Here is a 24,636-nt window from a genome sequence, read left to right as displayed (position 1 = left end):
GTTTTTAAAAGACTTTTTCAAACAGAGGCGTCGCCACAAATAGATGAATTCAAATAGATCTTGGTTTTAAGCCTATTTCAGGAAAGATAGGCCAAATGAAACTGCTGAAACTTTATAATACACATGCTGAGCCAGGTTGAGCCCAGCTGCTAAGTCTGCTGGTTAAGGGATAAATGACAGCACAATAATACACAGGTAGGACTTAATAATTGAATTGACCATTAAACCTTTGTTTTTAGTACTATGTTTTCCATAGTATTACGATGTAGCTCATGCCAATAGTGAATAGTGCTGTAAAGCTTTTTGAGTCATATTTATTATTTATGCTGTAAATAATTGAAATGCACGCTGCTCATGCTATGCCTTCTATTTTTTAGTATTTTGATGCATCAATGTTTATACAGTGTTTATATAACGTTCTCATGTATTCTGTCTGTAATCATGAACCCTTTTTTGTAACACATCACAAATCCTTCAACCACATTGATTGAACTGTCTCAGTAGAAAATAGAATAATGGAATCATTGGTACTTTATAATAAACAGCTGATGCGCAGGTATGTTTTCTTGTTTGTATCCGTCTGTTTCATAAACGCAAAGTCAGATTACAGCAAAGAGGAACACAAGGACTTTGTGTTACATCATTGCAAGTACAAATCTGCCAAACTGGTCGTTCAGCTCCTATCAGATTGATGATTATTTAATATAAGTTATTTCTGGTCTGTTGTTGGGGAGAATTTTCCTCCAAGGTGAAACCGCTGGACACTTCCCAGCATGAGTAGAACAACACACCGTAGCTGGTAATTAAATCTTCTTCATCATCTCCCCTGAGACAAACACACACACTCACATTTTAATGGGCGTCCACGCATCAGCATATACTGTACACTGCAATGAGAGCTCTGTACAGTGTATTCAAGTTCTATTTCATACAGTCCCAACGCTGCCATGTGTCTGAACCACAGAGGTCACGTGCCGCTCTGACATGAAAGCTGAAAAGCGTGTTTACGAAAGTGGAGATTTTAAATAAAGAGTGAGGATGTGATTATAACAAGAAACAACTCCTGGAGCAGCTTCTGTTTATAGAGCTGAGGAGCGGGAAGGTGAGAAGACGAGAAAAAGGGAGGAGAGGTGGAAAGGAAATGAGACGAGAGAGAAACAGGAAACAAAAGGAGGTGAGAATGAAGGGTGACAGCACATGACACTGAACTTGCGATTGTCATTTTTTCATTCTGCATCCGACAAATAAAATATAAGATAATGTCTAACAGGAGGATCCAGACGTGGATTATTTGTGGAAAATCCCACAGATAAACTGGAGGATCAGTCTCAGCTGTTGATAGTTGATCAGACTTGACTCAATTAATTAGAGATTTTGTTAAGGTAATAATAATCTGTTGGATTATAACAGTTTAAGGAACAGTAGATAAATGTCTCTCCCTGATGGATTACATCAAACTGCTTGTAATGCAAATACATCTAACACATTTTAGTGTTCAAATGTTAAAATCCACGTTATTTCAAATGATTTACATTTGGTTTCATTCGTCTAATAACTTTTATTTAATTATTATTATTTAACATAATAATGTGATAACTTCTAATTGTCGCTGTAAGAACTGGAGTCATTAGTGTCAACAGAAGATTGTCAGGGTCCGATCAGAGCAAGATAACTTCTGGAACATTCAGAAATGGGCAAAGCATTATGGAGGTAGGAGATGACGTATAACTTCTGCTGAGGAAATCTGTTTTAGTTTCCAGCACATCGACAAGGACGCCAACCATTTCACCAAAAGCTCTTAAAACTCACCATCTCTCCCAATTGACGCCAACCTTTACGCCCTCTTCCTGTATGGCTCCTCTTTATCATCATAGATATTTGTGTCTTTGTATTTGTGTCCATCAAGTGTTAGAAACGTTAACACAACTCACTTGCTCGCTGTAAGAAACGTCCCTGCTATATTCTCACATGGGCTCACTGATATATTTAACTGGCAGGAAAGGTTCTGTTAAAAGATCTGCAGCAGCTGACTCGGACATTAACGTTCTCACATGCAATATGTGGACATCAGTGCAGGTCTGAAAGCAGCTTGTATAAAATGTTGTCGAGTTTAACAAGGCAAGAGCCAGATAACTTTGTATGAAGCTGCACTTTTCCAGCTAGAGACACATTTTAAGCTTTGAAGAGCAAAATCCAGGCTCGTATCAAATCAAACTTATTTAGAAGAACTTAGCTCCAAAACAAACCTCAAACGTGCAGAGCTGAAACATAACATTAGATTTTTATTAATTCAAGCAAACTGTTACAGTCAACAGTTACATAAGTTACATGGTTTACAGTATTGATCTAATCTTTTTCTTTTTTTTAAACCAGGGTTACTGTCCACCCCCCCGTCCCTTTGCCCTCCCCCATCCACCCTCCCCACTCCCAAACATAGAAACAGCAAATCCATACAAGCGCAGGCAAGTAAGTAGTAACAGCACAATACATTCATCAACTCAACGATACGTTTTGTACGAACAATAAGGCAAGTAGAAGAAAGAACGAACGAACGAAACGGAAAAAAAAAGATGGCAGACATTTGCTTTGAAATGAGCCACAACAAGGCATGACGTGTCCTCCTCCTTTTAGGCCTGAAGGGGGAGCGAGCGTGCCCTAATTTCTTCTTCGGAAAAACAGTTGCTGCTGTGGGACTGAACGAGGTAAGGCTTCTCGATAGTGGGCGGGTCCACAGTAAAGGGGGGATCTGAGGAAAGAGCTGCCTTTGGTGGTATCGAGTGGTTGGCGGGTACCTTTCCTCTGCACGCTGAATATTCACCTGGAACAATAAGAGAGGCAGGAACTCTGATGTACAACTACAGCGTCTCATCACTTCCAGTGTCCGTATCTGTGGCTAATATCGCAAGAGAAGGAGCTGAGGCTCCTTTTCCTTCAAACTGATGGCTCAGTGTTTGTCATAGACATTGCTTTTTGTCAACATGAGCATACATGGCTCCTTATAACCTGGACAGACACAAAAAAGAAAAGCTCAATCTCTTGGCATTTATTTCCCTGGGGTAATGTTTTCGATGTAAGTGGATGGAAATGCACACACGTTGCCGAAGACGTCTATTTACTTCCCCTTCATTTTCAACCGTACAACAATCCTTCTATGACCTTTGACATACCAGCACAATCTTTTGCTTGTTCTTTGTAGTAAAACCAGTCCTGATAACAAGAGAAAACAAAAGACAACCCAGCTTGTGTTCTGCAAACTACTGGCCTATTAAAACTGCAAACGTTTCAGCAGGAAAAGGTAAATAAAAGAAGCTAAAACAGAAGTCATTCAATGCCGTGGTCAGCCACCAGGCGACAAAACTGTACCGGAGAACTTGCCTTCATTTTTTTTTTTCATCTTTTTTTATATCGATGTACAGATAAGAAATTAAAAACAAGTGGTTCTTCAAAGAAAAAAGTCATTTTCATGTATAACAATAGTAAACGTGGGGGATTTCATCAGGAGAAATCCAGCTGAAAAAAGGTCCTGTAGTGCAGAAAAGAATGAATGCAAAAGAATCTCTCTTGGAACACGAGAAGACGGACGAGGGCGATGTGGAGACTGTCCTCCAAACACAATCCACAACGAGACGAGAGATATGACGAGATAAAAAACTTCGACAGGGGATAAATGGGGCAACAACGACGTTCCTCTTCTCTCCGGAGTGGTAAGGACTCTGATGGCGAGGTGTGGGGGGGGCAGGGTATATGGAGGTGGGTGCACCTGAACAATTTTGTCCTCTCCTGCCACCGCTGCTTTCTATTTTTTCCCCCAGCTCTCTGACGGCCATCACTCCATCCAGTCTCCTTCGTCAAACTCGGACTCGTCCTCGGAGTCGGAGTACTCCACAGCGATGCGCCGGGACAGGATGGTGGCCACGTCGTTGCCGACTCGCTCGTGTTTAGCCGCCTCTTGCTCTCGCTGCTCCTCCACTTTTCGCAGATGTATGCCTGCAGCAAAGATAATAAGAGAGATACTGGATGTTCTTATGTCGTGGATTACGTAAGTGTAAGTATACAAAATTGTTCTGAAAGAGTCCAACTATGTAAAAACAGCCATTTTATCAGCGGAAATCCTTAAGTAGGACTAAACAAGTTCTGTCTTCCTCGTAATTATATTTAAACCAAAACTTCAACTAAAGGTTATTTTCATTTGGCTGCAAAGCTCTCACAGCCCCATGTGAGATTTATCCAATTCACTATCGTACATGAAATTAAGAAAATCAGTCGGCATTCAAGTTTGAGTCACTGAGTCATTTGAGATTTTTGACATTCTAAAAGATCTGTCAATCAATTGATGCTTTTAATACATGTTTCAAATGTAATTTTATAGATTTGATGCATTTCTCCAACTTGTGAACTGCGGCTCGTGACCCACCTTTTCTGATGGCCTCCAACAGGACACTGCGAGCATCGCTGATGGGCGGTAGACTGGCTGGATGGTGCCTCTTGGACCCCAAATCGTGGAGGTTGTGGGGTGAGGCCATGGCTCCTGCTGAGGGGAAGGCCGGCAGCGGTGGCGGGCCTGACATACCGGGCGAGGAGCTCCGCGCTCCGGGGAGAGGCAGAGGGGGAGGCGGTGGGGGAGGAGGCAGGATGTTGCCGGCCCCATGGGTACCAAAGCTCATGGGTGGGCCCTTGTCCAGGACCTGCTGGAGACGAGCCGGGGAGGAGGAGTGGAGTGGAGGCGCCACGGGCGGAGGCGCCGGGTGGAGCACCCCCGGAGCAATCTGGAGGGGAGCAGGGGCAGGTGGGATGGCCATGGGCTGCTGGACTGGTAGAGGAGGAATGGGAGGAGGAGGGGTGCCCCGCATGCCTGAGGAGGGTAAGGGCGGAGGCGGAGGGGGAAGAGGTGGAGGCGGAGGAGGAGGAGTGTTGGAGTTGAATCCTGCTGTTCGTGCCGGAGACTGAGGTCTGCTGTCGGAAAAACCCGAACTGGAGCTGCAAAGAGAGAGAGAGACGGACAAAATGATAACAAGAGACAAAAAGTTCAGGTCAGCGTAACAGTGAGATCTTACATTCTTCCTTAAGATAAGAGAAGATAAGATAAAATGAGATAATCCCTCATTAGTCCCACTATGGGGCAATTTGCAACAACATTTTCTGCAACATCCTTATAACAATTTGAGCTTTTGCTTTATTTCCACAGATTCTCCACAGGTCCTCAGTGGGTGAGTGTTGTGTCTTTCAGCCCGATATCTCCTCTGTAGATAAGTGTGTATTCCTATTTACATTAAGGACCCAATGTTATCAGCTCCCTGACCCTGAGGCTGTGTGGGTGGATCGAGCCACTAACCGAGGACACTGCAACACAAATCACAGCCAGAGAAAGTGAAGAAGAGAAAATGACGCGTGGAGTATTTCCTCTGAGCACACTTGATGCTGCAGGGAGAAAACTCGATACCGAGCGTGATGATGGTGAAGAGACGGTGGAATGTAACGTCGGAAAAGGAGTGAAAACTAAGAACAGGGGATGAAGAGTTTTTAAGAAAAGGAGATGGCACGCTGCAAGGACTTCAGCAAGGAAAATCGATGATGTTTCTGTGGTGCCGTAGCCGCAGCCTTAATCATAGCCTGTGATCTCTCCATTCCTTCAGACGGTGACATATGCAGCAGAAAAACAACCTTTAATACGCTCAGTGGCCTGAACACTCTATTGATCCTGCCCCTCTCTGAGCCTTTTCCCATTTTATGTTGTCTGCAGTCGACAAAACTCCATCCATCCATCCATCCATCCATCCATCCATCCATCCATCCATCCATCCATCCATCCATCCATCCATCCATCCATCCATCCATCCATCCATCCATCCATCCATCCATCCATCCATCCATCCATCCATCCAGTCTTCCCTTCTTCCCTGTGTTTTTCTGTTCAGCTCAAACAGAGCAAAAAATCCTCAAACAAAAGCTCGGCCATAATAACCGTGACAGAATGCCACTCGGTATTGATCCGTACGAGAAAGAAATAAATAGACCAACTAAATTGATTATGAGCCGGATTGCAATTTGATGTGTGCGCATGTGAGTCTGAGATGAGGTGAAATGGTATTTACAGATAATTCTTCACACTTGAATCCGCTTGGAAAACCACACGAGCAGGATTTTGTGTCGCAGCTGCAGCAGGTTTCTGGTTTGGAGATGCGAGTGAACGCATTTAACTAAGGTCCCTAAAGATTACATGAGGCTGATGTTACGCGTGTGTGTGTGTGTGTAGAGGGTTTCTAGTCCCACCTGATGACAGATGGTGGCTTGATCTCTCCCAGTGGGTGCATGGGAGGAGGTGGTGGCGGGTCGTGGGGCCGCGAATACATTCTGTCCCCGGTGCGGTTCAGCAGCTCGTTCATCTGGGTGTAGGGCAGCGCCGCCAGCGAAAAGTGCCCGTCCATTTCCTCCATGTACATAGGATCCCTGAGCAGAGAAGTACGCTTTCATTTTCTCACTCGTCTTTGAGTCCTGTGAAGTTTTGTCCTTTTGAATCTTGTTGTCACTGTTTCCCAACTGTTTATAACTTATTCATACTTTTTGGGGGTTTGTGCACAGGATTGCATGTGCACGATTTATTTCAGTCCTCATCATTTTCAGATTAAATCAATTCACATGAAACGTGAACTTGGGAACAGTGAGCAGCAATTTTTGGTTCTTACAATTTCTAATTTGCATGCTCTCTCTCATGGGCCCTTGCAAACTAGCAATGTGTACACGTGACCCACCATCACACATTTCCACCAAAAAATTACTTTTCCTCTCAGTTTTGCTTCGGATTAGAATAATACTGAACTGAAGAGAAGGCCTCCAGTGAAAATTAGAAGAAAAGAGTCAAAAAAATGTTATCCTCTAATCTTTATCCTTATATCTGAACTCTGTTATGTTTGAAATCACCTCAAGCAATACTGAAAATATATAAAGAATCTCATTGGTGTATTTGCTCCTAGCCAGAGAAACCTATTTAAACGAGAAAGACGCGTTTTTGTAAGATGTGTAGTCAACATCTCATGAAGATATTTTAATACAAAAGCTTCAAGCTTCTTTCTAAAATTACCTTCGCCAAGGAGGTTATGTTTTCATCAGTGTTTGATTGTTTGTTTGCAAGATACAAAACTAGGTGGAAGTAATGTGGTATCATTTCATTCTGGTGCAGTTCCAGGAATTTTGTATCACGTTCTTTGACATTTTTAAACATCTTTGTTGATTTCTCGAAAGAATTATCTGTAAATCTTGATGAAAAGGTCTGACATATTTATGGTCGATGAGTGTGAAAATGAAAATCCGGATGTGCTTCGATGAATTCAAATGTGCTACAAAAAATCCCTGTGGTGATGCTGCTAGTTTTTTCCGTCACGCACACCGTGGCTGTATGAACATCACATACTGGGGGAATCATTCTATATATTGAGATCCATCGTCGTCTATGCTCGGAGAAAAGATTTCAACTTTTCATGACACAGAACAAATCCAAGAAAACCACCAATTTGCATAAAACCTTCACTCATTAATCACGTTGACTGGCAGAGAAATGATTGTGAACGAGCGGCGTCCGAGCTTTGTGGCACAATAAACGCAATCACAGCTACGAGGGACGTTCATCATTAGTTTGCTGTGGCTGCATTTCCCCTGCGCCAGCCAAGTGTAAATTGAAAGAACCTAATCTCGATGCAGTGGGCGCAATTTATTATTTTTGCAGATCGAGTGATTGCGTCTCGCTGATAAATATGTGTTTCACCAATCAGTGCTGTTTAGGCTCATTGTTATCTTAGATGAAGTTATATCATGTATCCCTGTGGCTACCATGTGCACACTACTCACATCCTTTGACGCCTGTATGTTTTGGGCCTAAAGTATGTGTGAGCATTTCTGACTATGAGATATGCAATACATACTGGACATCAACCTCCACATACCTGTTGTTATGGTAACCTGCAGATCCGTTGGCCTCTCTGTGCTTGTCTTCAGGGAGGTCCTGTGCCAGCTCCGCACCCAGAGCCAGTTTCTGCCACTCCTTTTTACGGTCGTGCGGCGCCCGCGGTATCTTCTCCGACTCTGGCGGACGCTCTATTGCCTTCATCTTTGGAAGAGTTAACGGGATGGTAGAGGCAAGAATGAGGTGATACCCCCAACATGGTGACGGGGGGTGAGGAGGAGAGAGAAAAGAACAGATTAGCTGCCGTCATTTGTCGTCTTGTTTGACAAAAGAAAAATGTGAGTCAGATCAGGTAAAAAAAAACAAAAAAACACACGATTCAACTACATTTCAAATATTTTTTTACACTCTTTTCTGATGCTGATTCATCCATGGAAACACCAAACCGTTTCGTTTTACATGGCAGCCATATCAATCTAAACAAAGTGCTGAACTAGCTTTGAAGATACAGTTCACAAAATCTGTTATTTAAAAGCAAAAGCACTTCACAGAAAATTATATTATGTCATTCCAGCTTGGGAACAGGGAGTGCTCAGTGACTGGCCAAATCAAATCATGAAACGTGTGTATTAACGTCAATAAAGTAGACAAACAAAATTTCAGCAACAACAGCACTCTCCACCTCCCACACATCAGTGAGACTGACTTTTAGCACACACACTTTTCACAGGCCTGTAAAAGACAAACACACATCAACAGTCTTTTCAAAATTAATAGCTGTATTTTTACATACCTGCCCTGGAAGGTCTAGGTACCTGTAGACCTGATCATACATGCGGGGATCCTGCAACTACAAGAAAAAAAACAAAAACCACAAGAGAAGCACCGGGGGTGAGGGGAGTCGGGACTCCAAATAATCAACACAGCACCGGATTGAGCGCAGGGACGAAATAACAGAGAGTGAGTGGGACAAAAGGGAAAGAGGGAAACAGAAAAGTGCTGTTAAACAGAAAATGTCAGCGTTCACAGCTCTGGGGGGACGTCACAATACAGGTGGGACACAGCTGTGCACACACATAAACACACACACACACACACACACACACACACACACATCCAAAAACATACACACGGGGAAAGAACAGAGCTGAGCGCAAACAGAAGATGCAGGTAGAAAGAGGGAGATCTCACTGGAATGGAAGGACAAACTACAAAAGGTGCGTATTTCTGTGTGTGCGACCAACAACAACAACAACACACACTGAAGAATGACATGCAAAACAAACACACACGTGAGCGAGTCAACTCAGAATAAAAAAAAGAGCAGATTTTAACTCGGGAGACTAAAATGAATAATGTTCAGTTCAAATAAATCCTGAACCTCCTTTATTATGCATTCAGACGAGAACATAATCAGCAGTACCGACACAAACAGTTCAGTTGAAAACAACCAAACATTATCCGCCTGTTTTAGTGAATATTTTAGGAATAAGGATGGTGTTGTTCTGTTTTCCCTCATGTCAAGTTTGTCACCAAATCCCCGCTAAGACTAAAAAACATCAACGTGTTATGGATGCTGCCGACCTGTGGTACTCTGCTTACAGCCCACTGAAAAGTCAATAAATCACCAAATATGGAGGAAAAACGACTGAAACATTTCTACATTTTTGGGGCTATTTTGAGTGGTGGATTAACACATATAGTGTTGTAGTGAGTCTGGTCTTCTCCTGGTATTTGTTGACATGAAGAATATTGAAGAATATTGTCAGACATGTAGTTGAGAAACATTCTTGAGGCAGTCAAACAGTTATTATGGTTATAGCAGTAGACACATCATGCAGATTGTGTGTTTGTGTTGAGACCACATTTGTTGTGTATCATTTCCCCCTGAAGTGTGTCTAGGCGAGGAAAAGTAAAATAACATTTCCAATCTGACATCTATCTCTTTCGTGTCACATAGACCCTGCAGGGTGGTCTACCCGTGTGTGTGTGTGTGTGTGTGTGTGTGTGTGTGTGTGTGTGTGTGTGTGTGTGTGTGTGTGTGTGTGTGTGTGTGTGTGTGTGTGTGTGTGTGTGTGTGTGTGTGTGTGTGTGTGTGTGTGTGTGTGTGTGTGTGTGTGACTTTAAATTTAACATGCTGGTTGACAGGTGGCTGATTCAACACAACATGGGACAGCATCTCATCTGGTTTGAGGCCGGGCGGCTGAGATTGAGTGTGGGAATAAATCCTAATGGTAATGTACATTGATTAGGTTCTTATTCATTATGGACCATTACCCCTGATGAGCACTGGCTGAGGGGAAGCCTCCGTGCTCACTCTCTCTCTCTCTCTCTCTCTCTCTCCCACACACACATACACACTCACAGATCTTGATGAATGACCTTATCCCCCACTACTCCGACACATTCATATATCTGAACTGACAAACCTGAGGCAGCTCTGCCTCCTGACGTCTGCTGAGGCTGAAGAAGCCGCGTCCCAATCTTTACTTTACTCTGAGATCCAGCCGCATGTCTCGTGTATCATTTGGAAGATTAGTTTCACTTCTATTAACCTCTGACTTCCTGAAAGGTTTGTGGGCATCGTGCCTCAGTAATATTTAATATTGGTATTAAAGAGGACTATCAGCAGTAAAATAAGTGAGCATGTGCTACTCAGAGAGATTTGTAGCTTTTAATACCTCCGCCAAGGAGGTAATACATTTGTATATGGATTTGTATTTTGATCCAGAAAATTTTATTTCTACTTTCTTTGACATTTTAAGAAAGGGCATTTTTTGTTGATGAAGAGAATTATGTGTTAATTTTAATGAAAAAACGTAGACATACTTAGGGAGTGTGCAATTTCGCGCAGTCTACTTGGTAGACAGACACAAGGGCAACGAATCATACAACAGGCAAACATGTGTCCAGCAAAGTGTCCCAGAGTGAAGGCTTCACTGGAGCATTGTGAAGCTGAAAACTGTCTGTGTTGAAGATAAATAGCAAAGTGTAAACAAGTGCGGGAGGTGCGCTGTTTGTATATGAGAGAAAATGAGAGACGGTGCCTCTGTGTGCGTGTTAGTGTGCATGTGTTTGTCACAGCCATTATAAATGTAGTTAATTTTCCGAGGTTGTGCCTCTGCTAGGTCGTCATCCTTCATCTGAACGGCCCAGGCAAGAGGAGGAGTTGCTGTGTAAGCACTGTGACTGTGTAATACAGCAGATATAGATTTATGTTATATACAGGATGTATTCTCATGTGCAGCTCTGAACCCATACTCGTACCCAGTTGTACAGTATGAGTGTGTCTGTAAGTGTGGGATCTCGTTAGCGTCTGTATTTTTTTAAGTGCATGTTCAATGTGACACACTCAGCAGAACTGTTTCTGTGTGAGCGGGTAAATGACCCCCGCAGGGAGGCCCGCAGAGGCGCACAACCACTGGACCACCACACTGCTGACAACTACACTAACAACACTAACCCCTCACACCACACACACACACCTCTACTGCTGCAGGTCCATCCTGTACGTACCTGGGCTGCACTTATCTTTAGCTCAAGATTACATTGATTAAAATTACAAATGAATTTAGAGAATGTTGCACAAGCTGCTTGATTATTTTACTAAAAGTAAACATTCCACTTTAGAAAAGTGGTTGAAATCTTTGTTAGCAGAGAAGCAGATGTTTTTAAGTCTTAAAGATGAAATGTGACTTTTTTTTGTAATGACAATTCAGTTGACAAATAAGAAAACATCTATTCGCAAACATGTCAGAATGTGATGTTAGTTCAAAAATCCAAACCCAACCAATGTCAGTGAAGCAAACAGAGCATCCGAAGAGGGATCGCATTCCAAAGCTATAAGTTATTAGTTCCAATGTGACACGTTAGTTTTCTTGGATGTAGCCAGGACACAGAGTGAAATACTGGAGTGTTTGTTAGTATCGGGAAGGAAGCTCACTCGTCCAGAGCAAACCAAATGCGGTTATGGGCAGAGGGTGGAGGGCTGCAGGCTGCCACGTTGAGAGCAGATGCTCCGACAGATGTGGTGGATTGGGGGTGGGTGGGGGCAGGGGGGGGGGGGTTCTTACCTCTGGGGTACCGAGGAGGGGAGGAGGGGTTTCAGAGAGGACTCTTATAAGGCCCTTGGGACACACAAGATAAGGCATTTCCAGCTGCATCGAGTTAGACCAGGATCGGGAAAAGGTTGAGAGGAGCAAAGTCAGAGGAGCAGAAATTCTGAGGGCAGTCTTTATTTATACAAACTTCCTCTTCCGTGGCATTGGCAAGGCACTATTAACCACGGAAGCTATATATGATAGAATATCACACATGATCAGTTGTCTTAACATTGGTTTTTGATTGACATATATATATTGTATCGAAGCTGTAGACACGTGTACAGGGAGCTCTCTGTCTGTCTCATTTTTTCTGCTGTTGACAAGTTTGTGTACTTGTAATAGAAATGGAGAATATTCTTGTAAATGCACTGTTTTCAATTGCCTTCATATCAATTTGTAAATTTGAATCTAAATCAGTCATTAATTGTCATTTCCAAACCATGGTCCTCCATCGCGTTCATTCTTGCACCTGAACTAACGAGTTCAAACGAGCATTTGAACGTATAAGTAGTAGAAGTATATGCGTTTCTTTTTAAAAGAATCTAGGTATCAGAATCAGGAAGGGAAAACCGTACCGGAACATCTCAACTTCATAAGAAGCTATCTGACACACTGCAGCATCACAATCCGATGATCTGTTTCATACTCGTCTCTTTGAGAAACGCATCCGGATCACTCAGGCCCTTCAGCACATAAGCCACAATGCCTTCAAAGTCATGGCACGTCCTCCCATTGTGTCCACGCCCAATTCAGATTATCAGAAGATCAGAATCTTTGTCTTTGTTGTGCACCTGGTTTATGTTCAGCCCTTTCACAAGACAAGCATAGAGCCCAAGGAGATGGTTTTGTAAATGCTTTACTTTGCTAACATGCAAATTGCTGCTTTAATGATCTAACGATATAATCTAAGTGGCATCCAGGATGTTTCTCAGTCCTTGTGTGTAAAAATGTGCTGATCAAGTGAAAAAAACAAATTGCTGCTCTATCCACAGTGATTAACAAGCTTCTCTTAGGTCAGAAACAGCCATTAAGGATTCTTGGTACATACTGTAGCTGTGCTGTGGACTAGGCTAATATGCCTGCATGCATATTCATCAACATTTAACATGAAACCCATTTCTCTATTTATTTGCATCGAGACACACTATTTATACTCTGAATGTCCACAAATACAAGTCATTCATGTTGTTGCGACTGGATCCCTTACACTAATATATATATATATATTAGTGACTCTTAAGTCTCGTACCCATTATAACAACATTATATATATACTAATATATATATATATATTAGTGTAATATATATATATATATATTAGTGTAAGGGATCCATATATATATATATATATATATATATATTTTATTGATGAACAGAAAGAGCTCAGGGCAAACCTCAAACAACATAATCAATCAACTAACTTACTTTAAACACGCAATCAATCTTTCTACAGATAATTTGCTACTATATAAAATCTAACTGCAATCATGACCATCACAGATCATCGCAGCTAAATTCAACAGTTTTGGGAAAAGTTGGAAAATTCTGTAGTTATTTTCACAGGGTTTTTATGCTCAGGAGACATTTTGGCCTCCTTAATTCTAGGAACAACACCTGAGCACGTTCACAAGAAGTTTCCCTCTCAGCAGTTTATAAATGAACAAAGAGGCTTTTTGTCTTTGCTGGTTTGTGGACTTTAATTATCTCGTCCTTTTAGTGTAATTTGGAATGAAGTCAGGAACGTTTCTTCACACGTCACAATGCAGGATTGAGTTTTTATACAGCCTTGTCAATTAAACTAGCTGTGCTATTATCCTTTCATGTTGGACGCCTGCAGATTTTAACGAGGACTGGCAGTGATGCGTACCATCTAGGGACAAATTCACAAAGCATTTACTCCTGCTTTGGTATATATATAAAAAAAACTGCCTGAGACTTAAATGTCAGTATTAAGATGCTTGTGAGCGCTGTAATGAGAGAGGAGCCAAAGGGGATTTTCCACAGGGGACTTAAAACGCTGGAGACGAACCTTGATGTCGTGTGGACTGATCTCAAAGAGAGGCAGTGATGTTCTGTTTCTCTAAACGACTTCCTCGCTTTCTCTCACTCCTTTTTTGTCCCTCATGTATCTCTGAGACTCTCTCCCTCTCTCTCTTTCTCTCTCTCTCTCCGCCCGTCTCCCTCTGACCGGCTCAGCACATATAGTCTACTGCTAATCCACTGAGGCCGAAGCTAAAACAGTAGCTAATGAGATTAAGACGCTGCAGGTTTCTTTTCCCCCACTCACTCTATCCTGCCGATGTACTGATTAAACATGTTTAAAATGTCAAACTTTTAAGTAAGAGTTTTTACAAATTATATTTTGAAATTCTGTTTTAAACACAAACTTATATTTTCACACTTTCATATGAGTGCACATCGATGCTTTGATTCCCATACCCTCAATCACAGCATATATTATACACAATTAAGAAATTGGATCTTAAACATCGATTTTTCTATTTGCTGTAAAAGACATAGATGAAGGTAAAGATACAAGACAAAATGTTTAGGTCACTTAAAGGCCGGATTCATTTGAGGTGAATAAATCTGTTGAAAGAATAATAACCCACCCAACTGTATGAATTATAACTCCCTATAATAACTATCCTCATTGCCACTTAATTTATTGAGTCCTTCAAGCTGCTCCTTCAACTGCCAAAGCTTAAATATTTGATTTGCTGCAGTGTAAGAAGAAACTTGGACCTGAATTGCTGCTGCAATGAAAAGCATCTAAACCTCCTTTACGTTTTCATTAGCTTCAATTGGTGAAGTAATTAGAGAAACATTTAAAAGTCAGATATGTGAAGCTTTTCTCTTCACAAAAATGTTAAATATGTCAGACTCTTCACTAGAATGTTAACCATTAGTTTGTGTACCTTTGTATTTATTTATTAATAACTTAAAATCTCCCTTTTAGGATTTTAACGCTTGTTTTGAACAGAGTTAGAGTGAAGACTGAACAACTGGCAATAGGGAGGAGAAAAAGTCAGAGATAGCTCGAACATTGTCAGGCACAAAATGTTTTGGCAGCCGATCTCAGACGGCTTTACACTGCGTGACTGGCCTGTCAGGTCCTCAATGCTGCAGCGGCATCTCAGATCAGGGTGGATCTGGATCACTGTCTAAGCGCCTGTTGGAAAGTTTTAAGTTGAAAATATGATGTCTATAATCAACTGGAGAAATAATAAGGTGGAGCACAAAGGTAATTACAGCAACAAACAGGCATGTACACACACACAGGTTTGCAAAGCTATACTCTTTAGGACTTTGCGTTTATTTTCATTCATTCTGTACAGCCTAATCAAAACCTTATCCCTAACCTTAACCATGACCAATTCATTCCTAAACTTAAACTCAACCATGACCCCAGAAATTACATTTAGCCTCATTAGGACCGAGCTTTGGTCCCCATAAGGCCCAATGGTCCTGACTAGGTCAGTATTTACGCTGGGAAAGGTCCCAAGAGGTAACAAATACGAGTACAAACACACACAAACACAGACTGTGTGATGTGGTAGAAACAGACGATGAGCTGATTAAGTGAAAATCTATCAATGCTCGACACGCTAAATTTCCCCCATTTGAGTGTGTGTGTGTGACCAGAATTCTTATTTTCCACCTCTCGCCCTGTTACTGACTGATTCGGCACGCTCCCCATAGACACACAACACACACACACACAACTTCTCCACACTTTATTTACCCCACTCCTCATTCAGACCATTTATCCACCGTGATGGTTACACAAACCAAGAAATATGTGTGCGTAATCCCTCTAATCCATCCCACTCTCCCTGCGAATGTCTTCTAGGTCTGTCCATGGGGTCTGTCTGACTGCCAGTGTGGCGAGGAGGGAAATGAACCAGGCTTTACAAGCCGAGCCCACCCGGGGCTTTAATTAGAACCAAATAAGTGGACTGAGCTCGGGCTACAACCGGCCATATCAAGCTTACCCTCTGCTCTAAAGTTAAGTCCGTCTATTGTTACAAATGAGGTTTGTGTTTTTCGTTTAGAAAACAAACTCATGTGTGTTTATTTTCCTGTTATGAAGCTGGCAAATACAAAAACCACAACATTTAAACATCATTACCTCCTCACCAGCTAATTCGTGGCTGAACTCGCCCTTTTGTTCTCTCTGCACCATTCCCACAACCATTAAGAACCTCATAACCAGCTAATTATATCCTCCTCATTTACATCCCTCAAAAATCCCTCTCCTTATTCCTCATTGACATGACTGTAATAAGCTCTGATTGACTGCGCGGGAGCCGAGGGTGTGGAGCACGCCCCGCTTCCCACGCAAGGAAATGCAATCTGGAGCCGATTAGAGCTCCTGGTGTTGAGGGTGGGAAACCCCTCTCTTTTGAGTAAGAGGGGGGGCTCGGAGCTTTGCATCTGTAGAGTTCAAGCAGCGGCGTACGGATGCAAAAGAGCTCTTTCCTTTAATTGGAGTGTGTCTGCGTTAATCAAAATTAAACCTACACAAGCTCATCAGACCGCGCGCATGTGTGCAGATCTTCCTCTCGAGGCTATGTGTGTGTGTGTGTGTGTGTGTGTGTGTGTGTGTGTGTGTGTGTGTGTGTGTGTGTGTGTGTGTGTGTGTGTGTGTGTGTGTGTTTGTGTTTTGCAGCGGCAGAGAGATGACGCACACTGAACAGCAGATGCTCCCATTAATTAGATGTAATGATCACACAAGTAATAACTAGGAGGGCTGACTCGAGGAAGAGTTGATTAATCTGTGAGTCGTGGCTAATTAAAGCATTAGTCAACATGGTGTGAGGCCAGGCCTGTAGATCTACCAGTGAATCAGTTTGTTCGACTGATGCCGATCAGAGAAAGTCCGATGATTGTTGCCGGGGCCCTGTGCTTGTAATTTTCGAGACTTACCTTCTGTTTCCTCCTCTCCTTCCTCTTGTCCTCAGTGTCCTGCAGCATCTTTTCTCTCCACAGGTCGAAGAAGTAGGATGGATTGGTGTAGAACTTCAGGCCCTCCTTCCCGTCGTCCCTGTGGAGGAGGAAAAGGGAACACGTCACATTTTGGTTGATGTTCTATTACTCTTTGTTTGAACAACAGCTAAAAATAACGTCAAGTTAGAATTATAGGTCTACAAATATGAATACGGTTATAAATATGAATATTTGCTGCATGTCTTTACATTGTAGTAAACTGACCTGTTTGTAGGACAAAACAAATTGTCCACCACCAGCTAATTTGAACTATTGTGAACAGTCAATCATTTAATTGACAAAGTAATCGATTGATAATTATATATAATAATCCATATGGAAAATAATTGCTAGCGACAGCAATAGATGCTGCAAAATTTGAATTGAATTTTATTTTCAGTTTTCAGTATATAATACAGCATATTTTACTATTCAACTTAATGTTGACTAATTAATGTTCGCTCAAAAAGGACAATACGAAACTTACAAATAGCCATTTCCTTCTTTACAAAATAAAGAACATACACATATTTTGCTTTGTCTCTTAAAATGCAGATACTGCAGGTTCAACTGAAAAACAGAGAGCAAGAGACGTGTTTAAAAATCCTCAGGTTTCTCCTGCCCTTGCTTTTCTTTCAGCAAATCACATCTAGCTAATGTCCTGCATTATCGTTCATTCTCTCTCATTTGTCTTCCTAACTCTCATTACAGAGGTCTTTGTGGATGGTGATCAGTGGAGGGAGCGGCGCGGTGATGATAGGGAGGCAAACGATCAAAAGAAGCAGGTAGTTATCACATCAAAAGGTCCCCCCCGACAAGGAAATGATCGTACACAAACGCCCATGCACGCTGCCTGCAAATGTCATTTCCTATCAACAGGGGGATGAGCCTTGTGAATTGCCCTGCTGATGATTTCGTCCTTCTCAGTATAAATGTCTTCATTTCCACATTATTACGTTACATTACAACTCTCCTTTTAAACTCCGAAAACAACACAGAGGAGTATGTTGTGCGTCCTGACTAAGGATGTAGCTACTGAATCTGAAATGCGGAAACAAACATTCACAATCTTAATAATTATTGAGGTTTTGGATTCAGGCGGAGTGGAACTCTGACGAGCAAGAATTCTCCTTCCTGCTTATTTCCTATATATATATTTCCTATAATATTAAAAAATGTATTCACATTAAATTGCTAATATGTAATATGTTAGCTATTTTATTGTCTGCATGTGTCACGTGACTTTTTGGGTCCAATCATGATCAGGCTGCAGCAAAAGTTACGCTACTTTAATTATCCAAGGATGTTTAATTAACAACCCCGAGATAATAATGTTTAAACAAAAGTTTACGCATTAATCAAAAAGTGGCTTAAAAGCTGAGCTGAATTTCTAGGCTCCTAATCCTGGTCAAAATTTCACTGGGAGCCCAAACTTGAACTCATGGTGCAGCTGCCAAGCTACGGGAGGCAATTATTTGACGATGACAGCGATAAGAGCAAGAACACAAGAGCATGAAAGGAAAAGCTTCAAACAGCAAGAGTGGAGAGTTTAATGATATGCAAGACAACAAAGGGGAAGAAAACAGAATCAAACAATTGGATAAGGCATGGGCGGAGATACAGTCAGTGTAGTGTGTGTATGTGGGCACACTGCGGGTAGTATTTGAGGGTTGGTGCATATAATTATGCATAGTAGTCGCTCTGTGTGTGTTGGTGTGTGTGTGTGTGTGGGTTTGAGGTGTGTGTTGGTGTGTGTGAGAGAGTGAGGGAGAGAACACAGTAGCTAAGTGTGGAAGTCGGAGCCTGAGGAGAGGAGAGAGACGAATGGGGAGAAGAAAATGAGAAGAAAAGAGTCACGAGGCTGTAAGACGGGGAGAGAATGAATGGAGAAGCAACGGAAAAGATCAAAGAGCGGTATTTTATGAATTATGAATCATAAGAATGTAATGGTCGTCCATGATAATCCTAATCAGCCATTCAATGCAGAGGAACAAATAAGCTCTGCAGTCGGAACCGAATGAAGAGGAAACTGAAATTCATTATTTCCTCATAGAAACACCGAACGAGCAGAATATGTCACGACAACTTCTTTATCTGGTGATGATTTGCTGTGTATGAATGTTCTGCGTCTGGCAAATTACTAATTACAGCGGAAACGCTAAGCAATTAATTAGCCGACAGAAGATTTGCTGCAACAATTATGGTCGATTCATTGTTTCTAAACTGTCAAAAATTTTGTCCACGTTTCTTTGACATGTTTAATATGCAAGTGACTGTCTTGGGGTTTTGGACAGTTTGTCTGACAAATTAATTGTGACAGGCATCTCTTGTGGAATTATATTATTAAAGGTCATTAACCAAAGACAACGTAATAAAATATTGCCAGATTAATTATTTATTTTTATTATGGTATATGAGATTTACCTCAGTTCTGGTTAATATTGTTTTAATCTGTGCATGGATGGGGTGGGGAGAGATGTTTTTATGCTAAAAAGAAAATGTCCTTGAACACCAGTAGTGTGGTGGAATGGTAGATGATCTGTATTGCTTTAATCATCTCTGTAGTTTGATCCCCAACTTCTCCTTTCCCCCTGATGAAGTCTCCTCATCCCAGATTGCCCCTGATGGTTGTGTGATGTGTGATAGAGAAAGTGCTGCACATAGATGGACTTTAGATGTACATTGTTTATATGTAATTCCAATTCAACAAGAATTGGACCTCTTGTCTATTCACACATTTAGAAGATGGCTGGGAGATAAATTCAGTGAGAAAAACAACCCCACTTGCTTTTTGTTTGGTTGAGGCCATGTCGAGACCCAGAGGTTAAAAACAAACAGAATAAATCAGCCTACACCTGCACCTGTCTCCTTACAGTGCCTGTGTAACACACACAGAAAATAAAGAGACTGCATTTGGCCTGAAACCTTCTTTAACAGGCTTGGTCAGGGTCACAGTATTAAGGGTCACGTAAGACGCTTGAGGTGGGAAAAGAAAAAATTGAAGTGAGAGTATAAAAAAGGAATGAGGTGAGAAAACAGCAGGGTGAGAAAGCAGAGGGATGAAAAGGGAGGGAGTGCTGGTCTCAGTGGGCAGCAGAGCTTTTTATGGATTATTCATCTTCACTTGTATCACTCTGCCGGCCCGGCTCACCCTCAGGAGCCAAGAGAGAAAGTCTGCCTATTCTATATCCAGTCAAAGTAGAGCAGCGACCCAAGTTGGGTTAAATCAACCCCATATTCCTGTGGTCTGAGCCCATCTTAGGTTTGTCTTTATCATCTGTGTGGTGTAATCATTGTCACCATCGAGGCTGTGCTTAATAAAAGCTTTTATTCTTGCTGTCAGAAATATAACACGTTTAGCTGAACACTGGGGAGTAATCATTCTCTCTTTGTGCCAATCCATTAAATCCTAATTCAGTATTTCCATTTGAAAGCTGGTGTGGAAATGGCTAATTCGCCTAACGATCAAACCAGTTACTATCATGCTGGGCTCCATCATCCCCATCCACCATCTTCTATAATAAGTTAAATGTATGTTCTGATGTAATTTGAGCATATAGCAGATAACTGCCTGGATCCAGACCTGTAGGACGAGAGGATGTTGAGGGGTGGCGGCCTCTCGCAGGTCTCGAAGGTCTCCTGCAGAGGGATGGGCAGCGACGTGCGGTCAAAAAGCTGCTGGTCCTGAATGGTGGAACTCCTGAACGCCTTTCTCATGGTGATATCCTGAAGAGACACTGTGGGGAGAAAGAAGGGAAGAGGGGAAGTTATTGTCGTTTTGTCAGGTTCCCTGTGGAACAAGTCCTAGCTGTACAATATGTTTACAAAGTGTGTGATGATACAGAGAAAGAAAATGAGCACATTATACATATTCTCTTGACCTGTTTAAAGTCAGTGCAAGATTTCACAAGAGATACATGACAAATCCATGCGGTCATGTGAAATGAAAATATATCAAATAAATAACAAGTAAAAATGTAAAAGTAATAAATAAGGATAAAACAATTATATAACACAAAATATTATATAGCCATTTAATAGGAAAGAAACAATAATATAAATTCAGCAATAAATAAAATAAAATAAACAATGTTCCCTGGATACACACACGCACACACACAAATCCACCAACTTTTCGTTTCTCTCATGAACACAATAATTGCCATGTGACTCCAATTCATTAACTCAATCAAAATCGTTGACCCAATCACTCAGCTCAACACGACGCAGAACCAAACCTATTAGACACCACTAAGCACCATCCCATGGGCTTACTCTTAATTGTTGTCCTAATTGGCTGATTATCAATTCCTCCTCAAAGCAAACCAACACACGACACCTGAGCTAAGCAGAGCTAAACTAAGTTAGATGAGACCGAGGTCGTCTGTCAGAGGCATTGGGAATAGCTGCCCTTCTTTCATGCAGGAAGCAGCTGACATTTTGTGAGGGCAGGAGAATAATACAGAGTGAAATCGATGCTGCGCAGCGGCTGAAGCTTTTCAGAAATAAAAAACAGGTTGCAGAAATTGCTGAAGGCGAAGAGGAAGGAAGAAAACAACGGAGTAATGCTAACCCTCGATCGGGTCGGGCCGAGTTAAAAAAAAAACCCGACTTGGAAATAAATCTAGAGCGTTGCAACCAGATCTGAATTATACATGAAGGAGGGACAAATGGATACACTTTGCTGCTGCCCTGGGGAAAACTGGAAAAAAGCCATGTGGCATTTAGAAAAAGCATTGTTATAGTTCGCTGTACCACATACAAAACTCAATCCAATACTTACCTTTAACCTACATAACACAGGGTAGAGTTATTTAAAACGGAGCCAAGAAAACAACATTTGCCTTCATGGAAAAAGACAAACAAAGGTACTGTAGAAAAGGCAAAGAAAGGATCAGCTACAGCAATCTGATCCTCTTCAGTGCAGCGGTGCAGCTGGATAATGACTTCCACAGCCACCTGAGGCATTGAAGTATCACTATTAACAAACACTATCAGGGAGCCAAGGTTTAGGTAAGTTACTCTCCAGGACAGGGAAAGACGGCCGGAGAATGCAAGAGGGAGATGATATAACTGCACGGACACAGAAAAACAGGGGAGTGAAACACGGAGAAAACAGCGAGGGAGGAGTGAAGTAAAACAGTGAAAACACATGAATACACGCAGCATCTATGAAAGACACATACGGTAACCTGAGCAGAGCCAGGAGGGGGGGGGTTAGTCAAATAAGTTTGACTAATCCGTCAATTTGTTTAAAACTAGTCCAACCTGTTTAACTGCAGCTGGTTCTTCACCCATCTTACTTCTTATTGATGCTGGAGCATTCCCACAACCCAGCAGTTAATGTGTGAGTATATTACAATCAACAATAGGAGCATAAACTAAAAGGATATCACTCAAGTGGTAATGAGGTGGAATTATCCTTTAATATCTACATCATGCCTCACTCTAGATCTGCAGCATAAGAGGTAGGTGACTAAAAATCAAAGCCTCATGAGAATGAGACTGTCCACAGTAATCACAGAGGAGAGAAATATTAGGGGTAAGATGGTGAGATCAAAAATGGTTTAGGTCAATTTAGCTCCCAAGCTGAGGAGGTGAGGAGGGAGATCTGAACTTTCAAGTGATGCCTGTTTTGGATGTTTGGTAATACTGTGGAGCTTTTCACTTCACATTGCCTATGCAAGGTCAGAGTCAAGGTCAGGATGAGCTACAGGAAACTACTTATAAACTGACAGAATACAGTATGGAGAACCATACGACCACGTCGGAGGGCCAAGAGCACCCTGTGACCAAATGGTGCGTGTCAATCTGGTGTTGCTATGTGCTGAATGTCAAACAAGAGCAGAGCCTCTTGATTCCCCGGTGCGTTAAGAGGGAGCGAAGGGCTGTCACATGGGGTGACAAGTAAGTGCAAAAGTGAAAAACAAGATTGGGCCACTGCAGAGGTGTCTGTCAGGATGTGTTCGATGCAGAGCGAGGCGACTGTAAAACCCTGCCAAGCAACACTCAGCGCCGAGAGAGGCACACTGCACTAATCAATGCAGGCAGAGAGAGAAACACACACACACACACACACACACACTCGCAGTGGATCACTCAAACACAGATGGATATCTTAACATGATGTTCTACATGCTAATTAAAAAATGTGTTAGCGACAGGATGAGTGATTTAGTGTTTGTGTGTGTGTGTGTGTGTGTGTGTGTGTGTGTGTGTGTGTGTGTGTGTGTGTGTGTGTGTGTGTGTGTGTGTGTGTGTGTGTGTGTGTGTGTGTGTGTGTGTGTGTGTGTGTGTGTGTGTGTGTGTGTGTGTGTGTTTTGGAGCGTTTCAAGCATAAACACTGATCTTGTCAGGAACAGGTGACCTCACGGGGACCAAAATCCAAAGCATTATTTCTGAGGTCCTGGTTAAGGGTTAGAGGCACGGTGTGAATTGTGGTAAGGGTCAGGTTAGCATTGGATATAAATTGGTCATGGTTAAGGTTAGGGTAAAGTAGTTGCTATGTCTAAGGTTGAAGTAAGTGTCCAGGAAATCAACGCAAGTCAGTGTCCTCTGAAGTGTGTGTGTGCGTGCATGTGTGTGTGAGGTGGAGCTGCACCAGGTTTAGCAGCAGCCTCTGATCTCAGCCTGTGAAGCTCCTTATCCGGGAGCTAGGGGTGTATCGTTTATCTCTCTCTCTCTCTCTCTCATATCTTTCTCCTGGACCGATAGCATCTGGCTAAAAACACCCTGAATCAAAGCGAGCAGGGAAGTTCTCGTGACACATGCACGCACACACTCCCATCTCCTCAAGCCTCGCTGGAAGTTTCACCGAAATGTATCACGTCTTCCCTCTTTTCTCCCCTCACTCATACAGATGCAGTCCTGCACAGAGCCAGTAAAGATAAGAAGAAGGCAAAGGCCAAGCTGTCTTTTAGCATTCAGGCACACCTCTCTCTCTCTCCTGTTGTACTTCAATGCAAATGTTGCCCTATATTCCCCCCCTCTGCGTACTTCCTACCTGCAGCGCTGAATCGCTGTTACCTCTCTGCGAGGTTGGAGAGCAGAGCAGCAGATAGGTAAATAGACGTGGAAATATGCAAATGGAGAGGAGGGAGAGGAGAGAGCACAACACAGACTTTGCTCCACGTCAGTTTTGGCTCCCTTCTGAATCCTCCTTTATTATTTGTCCTCTGTGCAAAACGCATAAGTTAATGCCGACCATCTGCAGTCAGCGCTGGGACATGGCATAAGGGCAAATGTGTTCTGAATTATTGTGTACCAAGTGTGCGGATGCTTTTGAGCCATCATGACCACAAATTATACTTTGAATCTCTGAGGCATGAATTTAGCTATTTTCCCAAGTCCCTTTGCCAAATGGTGAGGAAGAGACCAGAGGATATGATATGTGTGTGGATATGAGTGGAATAAAGTCCTCTGCAGCTGTATATGTAGTTCTGTATTCTATAGTTTATAGCTATTCTGTGGTATCAAAATCAAATGTTATTCAATATTATGATCTTAAGATTAACCTAATTCTTGATTAGCTTGTGACAAGGTATTATCTGCAGTATTTTTGGTTTCAGAGAATATTATTATGCTTATTTCTACTATTAAAACTAGACAATCTTGTGAAGGAATGTTTGGCCTTTGTGTAGGTATTTG

The 24,636-nt window shown here is 42.1% G+C and overlaps 1 protein-coding gene across 1 annotated transcript in view; it reads right to left on the bottom strand.

Moving 5' to 3' along the window:
• Positions 1–2,428: 2,428 nt before the first annotated feature.
• The window catches only part of wasf1 (WASP family member 1), a 47,931-nt gene continuing 25,723 nt past the window's right edge, over positions 2,429–24,636 (bottom strand). Inside the window, exons 4-10 of the mRNA XM_061091630.1 lie at positions 20,573–20,726; positions 16,930–17,047; positions 8,691–8,747; positions 7,938–8,101; positions 6,271–6,447; positions 4,415–4,977; positions 2,429–3,987 (exon numbers count right to left, since the gene is read on the bottom strand). Coding sequence (XP_060947613.1) covers positions 3,827–3,987; positions 4,415–4,977; positions 6,271–6,447; positions 7,938–8,101; positions 8,691–8,747; positions 16,930–17,047; positions 20,573–20,726 — 1,394 coding nt within the window. The 3' untranslated portion in view covers positions 2,429–3,826. The remainder of the gene's footprint in view (positions 3,988–4,414; positions 4,978–6,270; positions 6,448–7,937; positions 8,102–8,690; positions 8,748–16,929; positions 17,048–20,572; positions 20,727–24,636) is intronic.

The sequence above is a fragment of the Limanda limanda genome, chromosome 18 (genome assembly GCF_963576545.1).
Source record: "Limanda limanda chromosome 18, fLimLim1.1, whole genome shotgun sequence".
Classification (NCBI taxonomy): domain Eukaryota; kingdom Metazoa; phylum Chordata; class Actinopteri; order Pleuronectiformes; family Pleuronectidae; genus Limanda; species Limanda limanda.
Note: the sequence above shows the minus strand (reverse complement) of the source record. Positions and strands in the feature narration are given on the sequence as shown.